Raw genomic sequence first — 12,882 nt, 5'->3', positions numbered from 1 at the left:
TGACATTTTTTTTTAATCTGATGTAATAGCCTTTTTTTCCTTTATATATTTTCACACACTGTTGTGATATAGGATGGCTGAACTGCCAATTATTAGCAGTTGAAAATAATTAATCATGAATTTTCTACAAAATACTTCACTTTAAATTAACATAAACAAAAGACAGACTTCAAACAAAATACACTTATGCAAAGAAGAGATATATAAAACAAGCATTTTTTTAATAATATATGACACTAAAAGGAAGTGTTAAAACTTCGATATGGCACAAATTCACAGGAAGAAGTTTTAACAGCATATTCAATGTCATTAATACAGAAATTTTTCATTCATACTTTAAAATCAAATATGTACTCTAAAATATGATAAAATATAGATATTTCAGTACAAGACATTAGTCAAGATAACGAAATATCAGCCAATTATTTTGTTCAAAGAAATAGTACAGCATAACTACGAAATTTAAAAATGAAACTGCGATAAAACAAGTGGTAAAATATTTTTTCATAATATAAAAAGATCATGTTGAATATGATGGTATGCTGTATTGGTACATTTACTGTACAACATTATGATATTTCAGTAACGTATATTATGTTCAAATGTGACTCTACGTTACATCATTTCCTTTATATTATACATTCTGAAGGCAATGGAAGAAACAATTTGTTCACATTTTTGTGCTTTAATTAAAAAAAAAAAAAAGAGAGAAAACAAAATATTTATGTTTTCCTACAGATTTCCACCTTAAGTTCATATATCCATTTTCTTATCTCCTGAAAACTGAAAAAAAAAGCTGCCTGCATACATAAGGACTAAAACAACAATGGAAAGGATAAATAAATTCTGTATTAATAACTATGAATATCTGAGTGAACAACTTCTTCATATGTATATCTTAAATATTCTTAAACAAAGTACATACACTCATTCTCTGAAATATGGCAGATTAATTGTAAAGTTGCATTTTTTCTATTATAAAGAAAATAAATGATCTATGTTTTGAACATATTTTTCGTAAAACAGTATTTTTATTTGTCATATATGGCACAGATTCAAATATGGCAATTTATATAATCAGTAAAAAAAAATCACACTTATTTTTCATATTTTAATTTGTACAATGCACAAAATTTTGCCTATAGCACTGGAAAAAATCAGAAATATGGTATAATACCACTGAAATATTCTTAACGCAATTTCGAAACACAAAATATTTCAAACGTATTGCACGATAAATTTTCCAGTTTTAACTGTTGGTACAGCACAGGAAATGAAGAAGATAGTTAATTGTTAACACATAATGAAAGAAATCGAAACATAAAAAAAATCTCTTCAAAATTATAGAACTGTAAGAAAGCAAATCCTTTTAGTAGAATTATTTAGTTACAAACTTGTCCTTTTTTTAGCTGCAGATACATATTGCTGAATCTGCACAATTTAGTAGAAATTTCATGCCACTGTAACATGCAAACTATAAATTTGTTAATTTAAAATTGAACCTGTATTTAGGCAAGCAAAAAACCTAAACTGAAACTTTCTCGGAAAATACACAATAACAAGTTCTGCACCCACTTTTAATCTGCAAAACCACGCAACCTAGAAATTGTCTACGTGACTTCTAATTAATGTACTCTAGGTACCGATTTAATATAATAGTGTAATTTTTTATCTGGTTCAAATGACGATTAAAGAATAAAATGTCTGATGATTCTGTATTAAATATCAGTTTAAAAAAAATGAAATTCTCAAATTTTAGCAAAGTAAATTAGTTTTTTTAGACATTTATTTCATTTAAAAAGAATGTCTTTTGGACCATGTTGTTATTTTACACTCTTACCCCCTTTTTACGTAACAATTCATAATGTCACTTTCATTTGAAATTTGGTAGTAGAATGTTATCAAAACTTGTAAGTTTTGAACTTTAAATTTTGAACTTCAGATGTTGAACATTTACATTCAAAAAAGAAGAATTTCTTCTGTGAAACAGAAGTCTTAAAACAGTAACCTATTTTCCTTCTAGCATCAATTTGTTTTTGTTCATCTTAAAATCTAGGTCGCTGACATGTTATTTTCTAAGAATTCTGTGCATAAAAGGCAAAAAATTTGATAAGCTATTCCTTGCTTTCCGTTGAACTTTCAAATTTTCAAAACAATAATTTATCTCACTAAATGCTCGTAAATCAAATATCTTAAATGCTACTTTAACCCCACTTTCAAAGAACTCAAAAAAAGGTTATTTAAGATCAATTCTTAGCTGGGTGCATTATACATAAAAAAATACCAAGAAAAAAACTGTGCTTTGATAAAGCCATAATCTATATATAGTGTGCAATGTTGATTTACTTCTGTGTACAATTTAGCAATAGAAAAAAAAGACAATTTATTTTTATGAACCACACAAAAACAAAAAGGTACCTCTGTTTAAATTGGCATCTTGTGATAAATGGTATAAAAAGACTAATGAATATTTTTTATTCTAAATTCTATTCAAACTTCTTGCCACAATCCAAGTCTTGAAGCTTCAGTCATAAAATATAAAGTAACTGAATTTAATTTATATAAATTTGAAAACTCGACCCCAAAAAAATACAACAGATACTTTTCACTGTGATGTGGCTCATTTTGTATTGCTTTCACAATGTATGAGTTAAGAACCTTTTGACTGCCAAAACAATTGCATTTGTGAGTTACTTCAGGAAAGAAAACTTTACCAAATCATAAAAAAAATCAAAGAAATGGTTTTTCATGCAAAAAATGTTATTTTTTAAATCCTTATTGAAACTTTGCATACTCCCTGCTGTTGGTTTCCAAATATTTACCTATATATTACTAACGAAATATATAAATCAATCAAATTCAGTTTCATCACTTCACAAATGCATTTTTTGACAATTCAGCTGGTTCTATATATAATATACAGTATGTGTGTAAAAATTGCTGCCCGTGCCACTCCTTGACACTAAATGGTTTTTTTGCATACCATAAACCAAATTTGGTGAAATTCTGGTACAGACATGGCCCAAAAGTTTGTTCACATTTACTGTACAGTTTTTAAGCAATATTTTACATTAAATGCTTCTAACTTTCGAGATACTTCAACAAAAATTTTAACCATCTTGAAATGTGTCTGTTTTTCTATTCAAATTTTGAAATATTCTACTTAAGGATTTGTGCAAAAAAAAAAATGTAGCCAAACTTTTGAACCATCCCTGTACATATCTCCTGAATCACAAGTCATTGTAAAAGATACTCCTGGACATATATGTTTACTGTCCCAACAATAGTAACAATTATCAATAAAGCACTGTAGTTTAGGTGTAGTACTCCAAAAAAAAAAATTTAAAGCACTTTTCTCAAAAAAACAGATGTATTTCTTCACTGTAAAAGTATGGCACGGATTCATAAAATTATTTTATGTTTTATTATACTCCACATGAATAATTTTTTTCTCAAGAAACCTTTAAGGCTGTAGTTTTGACAAACTCCTATAGTCAGTTACTTTAAGAAGACATTTAAATAACACTTTAAAAATATGGAAGAAGTAAAAGATAAAACAATTTCCACAAATGTAATTGTAAGTTTAGAGTCAACTATCGCCTATAAGCCGACTTCAAATATCCCTTGGTATGATAATTATTGACCTATACAAAAATACTTTCATAACATGAAGTTAGTATATCTTCGATAAAAACATGAAATTATGCGTAATTCACTTCAGTTTCTATGTGATAAACTACCATATGAACAAAGAAATAAACAACAAATAATATATAGCCATTGCAACAGTCTTACAATGAAAAACTTCTGGAACTGATTTTGGTGCACATCACACCCCACGTGTCTTAGAGACATTAAATCTTACGCATATTATTATTATTCCTGATGAAGATCTTCAGATGTTTTATGAACCAATGATAAACAGATGACATAACCTATCTTTTATTTAAGTTTTCATGACGAGCTTTTAATTTAAGTTTTGATATGAGCCGTGCCATGAGAAAACCAACATAGTGGCTTTGCGACCAGCATGGATCCAGACCAGCCTGCGCATCGGGGCAGTCTGGTCAGGATCCATGCTGTTCGCTTTCAAAGCCTATTGCAGTTAGAGAAACTGTTAGTGAACAGCATGGATCCTGACCAGACTGCGCGGATGCGTAGGCTGGTCTGGATCCATGCTGGTCGCAAAGCCACTATGTTGGTTTTCCCATGGCACAGCTCATATATACCTTATTATGGCCAGTCATAGGCTCTCTCTAATGTAAATTGGTGTGATATAATCTTTACACTGTAACCAACACAGCGTCTCTATTATGTAAGTTTTCATGATAATCTTTCGTAATCAAACTTTTCTGATGCAAAAATTTTCCTTAGTCATATCAGGATGATAGCTCAAGCATTAAAGATCCTAACATATATGTCTTGAATAAAATCGTGTAATTGATTACATGTACATCTAATGTCATGCGCCCTTTTACACAATGTGTTTTAAGCTAATATACACAAGCACCAATACAATAGTCGCTATTTACATAATGTCATGGGGTCTATAAAATGGGGATTCCAGACAAATCGATTAACAATCAAAAACATACAAACAATAACATGATACCATTAAAGAAAATTCAAAAAGTATATCTAATTGTCTACTGCTACATAGTTAACAACCCTGGTTTCCATAGAAATAATTCTATGTTAACACACAGTGATTTACTCACAATAGTAACATTTTACGAACAGAGACTTACAGCCGCTAATATCAATTTCCCAAATCACACGCTAAATAATAATTATACAAAAAAAAAAAGTTCTGTAGAATATACAAAAAAATGGTTAATGTCACGTATGTTTAGCATCCCTTACTTAATCACACACTTTGTGTCTCCATCGTGAGATTGCCAACAACATAAAGCACTGGGCCGATATCCCAGTAAATTTCTTTGTAACTGTTTTGAGCACTATGAAAATAACAACTGCAGAGGTATACACGTTCTATTATGACAAATAACAAAAAAAATACAAAGTTCACCCCCTTTGTTCACGTTAGTCCTCCAATTATGTATGCACTCTCTAGTCAAATGGCAACAAGACCATAACTTATTATGGTTAGTTCAGGTAGCTTTTTTCGTACATATTACTAAGCATCATCACTTTTTCCTTCCTTTTTTATCTCTGGTAAGTCTGAATCTTGCAACAGCGCCCATTTCAAAAAATCGTCACAACTTCTATAATCCATTTACTTATATAAAAATGAGCCTGTCTGATACAAGCTAAAACAAAATTCAAAAAGCACTAGTCACTATATCTAATGAATGTAACAGAAACCAACACTGTCACGTTAGTTCTTTCGATGCTGCCTTAAATTACAGCAAATATTAAACGGCATGATTCATAAAACATATTGAGCAAAATGAATCTATGAACAACTTAAAATAAAAAAAAAAACATTGACTAACTTCTCTTTTTAAGATGAATTGTAACATTCAAAATAATTTGCTCCCCAAAATATAGGGAGAAAAAAGTCCTAAACAACTCAAATGCCAATTTTTTTTCTTCTTCGAAATTCAAATAACTGTAATCATTTCAGATTCATAACTTCTAAGAAGAACTGTACAATTTATTATGCTTTTATAGAATTCTAAACTACAGAAATTATATATTTGATGCGTTTTCTACTTGAACTTTTTCCATGCTTTCTCTTTTGATACTATGTAACAAATTTGAGTTTTGAAGTCCGAGGCTTGCAAGAGGAGAAGTTGCAAAAGACTCGCCTGGTACACCTGATTCCTCCCGATTTCTCATGTTTTCCATCTTTAAATTGTGTAATAAGTTTGAATTCTGAAGTGCTAGGCTTGAAGCCAGAGATAGATTTGTGCTCGGAAATGGCACTGCTGCGCTTGAGGTCGTTGATGTGCCTGACACTGATGTCTTCTCGCTGTTCAAACCTGTGTTGTTGCCATCTAAAAGGGAGTTGTTCTGTTTCTCGAAACTGCTTGCAAGCGAAAAGGAAGTTGGAGTGCCTGATGCAGAATGAGGGTCTCCATTTGAACCAGTATTATCATTTTCCATCTCTGCTAAACGGCTCATGTGCTTCTCAAAACTGCTTTGAATTGAAAACGGTATCTGAAGCCCGAGAGTAGATGACAGTGACATTGGTGTAGTCGGCAGCGACATAGACATTGTAGTTAGAGGAGCTGACTGACTATCTGAAGCAGATGCAGCATCACTATTTGAACCAGTATCTTCGTTATCAGGTAAGGATGATCTGTTTGTGTTTTCAACACACTTCCGCATGTGCTTCTCAAGAGTACTGGGAACAGAAAATGGCATTCCACAGAATTTGCATTTGTAGACATCTTTGCCAAACCTGCCATGGGTTTTCATATGACGTGTGAGCTTACTGGATTGTGCACATGCATAACTGCATAACATGCATTTGTATGGTTTTTCGCCTGTGTGGGAGCGGCGGTGAACCGTCAAATTGCTGCAGTTTTTGAAGACTTTACCACAATACTCACAAGTGTCATTGCGAGTCTTTTCTCTTCTCTGTGTTGCAGATGGCGCTGTGCCATTGGTTGGAAGTGGTGTTGTTGGTGAGGTTGTGTTACTCTGTGAGTTGTTGATACTATGGGAATGTGGAATATCCCCTGGAGTGGATAAACCTATCCCATTTGGCATAGTATCATGATTTCCCTCACCGAGGCCAAATCTTGGTAATGGAAACCTACTGCCAAAGAAGTCTGGAGGCCCTGCTGGGAACCATAAATTTGGGAAGAAAGCTGGTTCCATGGCGTTACTGATTCGCGATGAAGAGGAAACTGGAGGTGTACTGGCAGGAGGGGTACCAATTTTTTCATATGGTTCCCGCTTTATCATTTTTGAGATTGACATTATACTGTCTTCCATTGGTTTCTCTCGTTTTGTTCCACGTTCCTTCTCATCAAGATCATTCGACTTTGCACTTGAAGGGCGACTACCATCAGTATTTGAAGAACTTCTAGGTCGAGGTTCATAAGGAGAAAATTTTTCTGCCATAGCTAGTTTTAATGATTCGTTGTAGATTGGTATGTTTTTAAAACCTGTGCGTTCCATTACATCCGTCAGAAGTGACCCATGTCTGTCCGTCTGCTCGGAATCTTTAGTAAGCTCATTTGTGATTGTTTCTTCAATCCTTTGATCAAAAAGCCTAGCTGCCAGCTCACTTTTACCAGAGTATTTACCCAAGTCTTTCAATGCCTCTTTCTTCTGTTCATCACTTTGCTCCGTCATGCCTTCCAGATTGATTATCTCCATATCTTCCTCTTCTTCCTCTTCTTCTTCTTCATCATCATCAGGGTCATCCTCATCAGCCATTTTGCTTGAGTCTGGTGTGCTGCTACTTGAAGCATGACTGCCTTCTGATGTGTTGGACATAGAGCCCATTGACATACCTCCCTGCTTTGAGTGTGTTTTCATATGTCGTTTGAGCTTGCTTTGCTGCGTGCATGCGTGAGGACATAGCGGGCATTTGAATGGTTTTTCCCCAGTGTGAGATCTTCTATGAACAATCAAGTTACTTTGGAACCGGAAAGACTTGCCACAAAATTCACACGATTTCTGGTTTCCTGGGGGAGTGAGACTTCTTGGGTTGTCGCTAGTTTTCTCAATATCACTTGATGGATTTGACGTACCTGGGGGTGTGACAGATGAAAACATTCCTGGTCCTCTACTGCCAGATCCAGTAGAGCTTTGGGAGAATGGGGGCGTATGCTTTCTCCCCGGGGATGGAGATGTAGATGAAGCAAGCTGGCGCAATCTCTGTGAGTAAAAGTCATCAAGACTCATTCCTGAACGTGGCCTTTGATCAAAGTGAAAAGGTGTCGAGGGTCTATGTTCAAATTGTGGTAGACCAAATGGAAGTCTGTGATAAGGATCAACCAAATCAAGTCGAAGATCTCCCGGCATTCGGCCTAAACTCATTCCAGTGATAGGTGAAAGTGGATGCCGAACATCAGGAAATGGCATTCTGGGAAACATGAAAGGATTGTGAGGTGAGGGATGACCTGAGAGTGGCCCCTCTCCACTGCTAGCGGACCCAACAGAAGATGTTGTTCGGAGCGGCTCAGTTGAATCGCTACAAATTCTCTCTTTTCCTGAGATATTGTCATGTCTATCATCTTTACATTTGTCAAAATCTCGACCCAGGTCGTCAGATTTTTTACTTTTCTGTGAGTTTGGTGTTGATATTCTCGGTGAATGAGAAGGTGTAAATGAATCTCTTGTTGATGATGGAACATAGATGCGCATTCCATGTTCCCGCTGAGCATGTTGCAGCAAACTCCATGCTGAACTGAACGTCTTGCGGCATGTTTCGCATGTGAACTTCAGAGGCTCTGAAATTGAGAATGAAATTACTATAAAGCCTCATCATATTACACTGCTGTTTTATCTATATTGGAAAATTGAAAAGATTGCATCTTCTATAGCTTCAAACCAGACATTAAAACATCATTATGAAATGAATATGTGATAAAAATGATTTGTCTCCCTTGCATTAAGAAATCATTACCAACAGCAAAGTACACAATTTTATCAGGTAACGATGTACAAAAATAGAAGCAAACAAGCAACGGTCAATTTATTATGTCGCTTTGTCTCTTTTTCCTTATAATTTATACAGGACAAGGAATTATTCAAGTTCTTTTCCGTATCTCATTATTTCATTCAGCATAGGAAAGTATTTTGACTGATATATATGAAGTGGACTGTCATGTATTTACACAATGACCCAGCAAATTAAATCAATGACCAACTCTGGCCCAGATATGGACATTATGGATATATATGTCTGATAACGCAGCAATAATTGTGCAAGTTTTGACCAGTGAATGAGGACATAGAGATAACTGACTGATATAGTTGTTCCTGAGGTCAGTATCCGCATGCCGGCAACCTTAGTTTCAAATGACTTTTGGCATTAATATTTAATAATGTCAGAGATAGTACACTTTCTGTGGACTATTTATTATTAATCACAAACTCTTTGTTCTTCAAAGAATCAGAACAGATGAGAAATAAACCTGGCTAGGTTGTCCATTAGAAGCTAGGCCATCCATTAGCAGTCATTTTCTTGTTTCCTTTTAATTCATTATGTAAAATATATGTTTAGATATAAATAAACTTTTTAAATTCCCACTCACCACAGATGAAATTGTTACATTTTTCTTGCTTTCATTCTGACACATCTTACTATTTAACAAACCAAAAAGATAAGATGCATCTTATTTTCACTGTTGAAAAACCAGCTTTATTATCATCGGACCATATACAAAGGACAAGTAATACAGAGATAAAATCTGATATAATGTCATTATGTACTTTATTTGAATTTTTCCCAATAATGACCAAGGGCCATTCTACATAATGGATGTGAATAAATAAAAATGAAAATCTCTATATGTTTATACTGGCAAACTGCCATTCTTTTCAACACGTATTCGACAATAGTTTAAACTAAAATACATAGTTGGTATAAAAATGTTAGCCGCTGGCGAGCTGAACCGATATTTTTATTCGCTAGGACATTTTTAACGACTCTAGACGTAAATGACACTGTCCATAGTTTGTGACACTGTGACATATTTAGGTCATATCACTTAATCATTGCTCTTATACATCAGACCTGTAAATGATCAGCTAAACCAATAAATGTCCATCAACACCTAGTAATTTCCTTTTCAATTCAATTCATAGGTATTCATCAAGGTAAAACTATGACTCGCCTAAAATCAAAGAAAATACTGGTACATCACAAACATCTAACCGAAGTATCGAATAAAAAAGCTGTTGTAAAGGAAAAACTTACAAACTTTATTTTAACTGATTTGTTTAAAACTTAAACAAATGATCTTTAAACTTATCTATGCTCACTGAGTGCTTAATACATGTTAGATTTGCACAGAAGGTACTGTTGAAATTTGGTTTTCCTATCCTGGTTGGGCAGAAGATAGCATCTGCACTCTCAGACTGTGCAAACTAAATACTCTTAAACCTGGTAAATATTCTCAAACCCAAAACTTCTAATTCAGTGCATGCATACTCTCAAATCTATTAAATATCTCTAACCCACAACTTCTGACTTAACAGCTGGATACTCTTCCTACTTGGAAAACTGGGCAGGACATGTATAATACAGGTGAGAAATGTCTGTTGGCAAGAAAATCTATTTTTCTGGCACTATGAGGCCAATATAGATAATCACATGTCAGTCTGACCAAACGAATCAACAGCTTTTGTAGTTAATTATTTTGATTTTCCAGGAATAACCTGGTAACTGTTCTGTTCTGTTACAGAGGAACAACAGATTCATAGATCAATGACCTTATCTTTCTAACTAGTATGTTTAAACAAAGCACATTATACTTTGTACTGTATTTTGCTCCATATTTTTGTATGACTTATTATATTCCAAGTTTATCCCTTACCATGCTAAATTTCTATAATGGACTGGTCCATCTTCCAACTGGGCAGTACCATTTATCATTTCAAGGGTGTCTACTGAAAATTTACTGACTGAATAGCAAACAGTGCAGACCATGATCAGACTGCACGGATGTGCAGGCTGATCTTGGTCTACACTGGTAGCAAAGGCAGAACAAATCGTGTCCAGCAAGGTAAGGGTTAAAGATAATCTGAACCAACTCAGAATCATTTCTAAGTACCAAATCTAAGTGCGTAACTTGTCACACAAAGTAAGTATTTCCTGTAATTTGCCATATAAAGAATGATTTATGCACCAAACAAGCCCTTCTTGTACCCGAACTCTCCATATCAAAACTGTTGATAAAATTTAATGTACCCAGGGAAATAATCAAACATGGCAGAGTGAGAAACCTGTGTTCTGGCTAAATTTTGAGGTGAAATTGTTCAGTAAATCCAATCCATCATGATAGAGAACAATGTTCATGTCATTGTGCCAAGAAAAATACATATCATAATATTATCTAAATCCCTAGTTCCTAAAGAACAATCTACACTTTTGATTTCTAGTTATGTAAACAGCATTACAGGGTAATTCAAACTGTGGGCCGTAATTATGAAAGAACTAGTAAGAATGAAAGTCAAAATCTTGAAAAGGTTTAATGTACATCCATCTTAACAGTAAAAATAGCAATGTCCTTCCGTTGCACATCCATCCAAACAGATGGTTGTTCATTTATGCAAGCAGATTGGTTTCAGCAAAAAAATCATAATTAGGTGTAAAGAAGTAGACAAGAAATACATGTATGTTCTAACTCAGGTACACCATCCCAAGGCTCTGCTGTAAAGATGTGCACTGTTCAGGCCATAATAATTGCTGTTTCAAACTTAGTAGAAGAATTTTTGAAAAGTATGTCTTTATTTTGAAAAAAAAATGTGGATTATCATTTAAAATTATTAAACACCAGTTATTCACAAATATACTTAATATTCCTAACCTTTCTCTGTTTATCTTTAGGTTTAAGAGGAGCGGGTCAAGATAGTCCAATTTATTGGTCACTTTGACTATTTTCTGTGAATGTTGGTCAGTTTAGGACACTTTGACCATTGGTCAGTATGCACTTGGTCAAAAGCAGACCAGTAGAGGTCAAGAACCTCAAAATTGGACAAAAAGAGCACTCCTTGGGTCAACAATGGTACAGTCCAGGTACACTTCAGGTCATAGAGTAGGTCAACTGACCAGTTAGTTAGGTCATAAAAGTGTAGGTGGGGTCAACCAGTTTAGGAAGTGGTGATTTTCAATATGTTTGAAAGAACTGTGTAAATAGGAAAACACTGCACATCAACAACAATGGGATTACTATCAATTAGGAATCATTACTGGATTAATTAGTTCTACAGAAAACAGCAATTTATATAATGGAGTTACTTGTTATTTTGTAGTTACAGAGTGGTAAATAAAACACTAGACAAAAGTGATTGATTAAGTCATGGAAACAAGACTTAGTGTATCAAATGACAGACAAAAATCATCATACTTTTTCAAAGTGCAAGAAGGTGAATCTTTAATGGCTTCAAGACACTAAATCTGTGCTAGCTAAAAGTTTGGGAACCAACCTCAAAATAAAACCTTACTATTGGTTTATGTGTTCAGAAACAACCAATCAGATGACAGAGAACTTAGACTGGTTCTGTCTTAGAACTGAACCTGGTACAAAGGTTATAGGACCAGTGTTAACTCTCCTGCACCTGATTAGTTGTTTCTAAGCATAATTTTGAAGCGAGCAATGACAAGGTCAGAACACGAACTCATGTAGAGTCAAACTTCATTCTCTCAAACTCCACAGGACTGGCAAAATTTGTTCAAGTTATCTGTAGTTCGAGCCATCGGACAGAATGCAATATAGAGATATTTTGCCGGGACCTAATGATGACTTTGAGCGAAGGGAATTATTCAAGTTCAAGTGAACAAAGTTCGACTGTAACTCTTCATAATTAACCTCAAGTTAAAATCTTAATGTTTCTCTTAAATTTCAAATGTAATAATTTTGGTGGTGCACACACACCTTTACATTTAAAACAAGATGAAAAAATAAGTAATGAAAAGGCAACTGAGGCGGCAAACTTGCCCTCTCATACATTATTTTAAGTTTTATTTTGCAGAAATAGTCCCCCCCCCCCCCCACTCTCCCCCTCCAGAGACTTAGATGGTCACTTGTTCTGAATGGTAAAAAAAAAATTGTTTTTTTTTTTTTTCAACAAGTCAGTAGTGTCAAGAGATTTTATTATTTGCTCTGTTCTCAAATTGCCCATTATCATAATGGAAAATAGCCATGGCTAAATTACAGTACATAATGACCTGCTGTTCCAAGTTGGCGGCAATCCAGGTCAGCGTAATCATGTGATATCACAGGTGTTGCTATC

General features: G+C 34.2%; 1 protein-coding gene across 1 annotated transcript in view; it reads right to left on the bottom strand.

Moving 5' to 3' along the window:
* Positions 1 to 206: 206 nt before the first annotated feature.
* Positions 207 to 12,882, bottom strand: part of LOC123542193 (B-cell lymphoma/leukemia 11A-like) — a 120,377-nt gene continuing 107,701 nt past the window's right edge. Inside the window, exon 3 of the mRNA XM_045327900.2 lies at positions 207 to 8,372. Within this exon, the coding sequence (XP_045183835.2) occupies positions 5,653 to 8,372 (2,720 nt within the window). The 3' untranslated portion in view covers positions 207 to 5,652. The remainder of the gene's footprint in view (positions 8,373 to 12,882) is intronic.

The sequence above is a fragment of the Mercenaria mercenaria genome, chromosome 1 (assembly GCF_021730395.1).
Source record: "Mercenaria mercenaria strain notata chromosome 1, MADL_Memer_1, whole genome shotgun sequence".
Taxonomy (NCBI): domain Eukaryota; kingdom Metazoa; phylum Mollusca; class Bivalvia; order Venerida; family Veneridae; genus Mercenaria; species Mercenaria mercenaria.
This window is presented reverse-complemented; position numbering and strand designations above follow the sequence as displayed.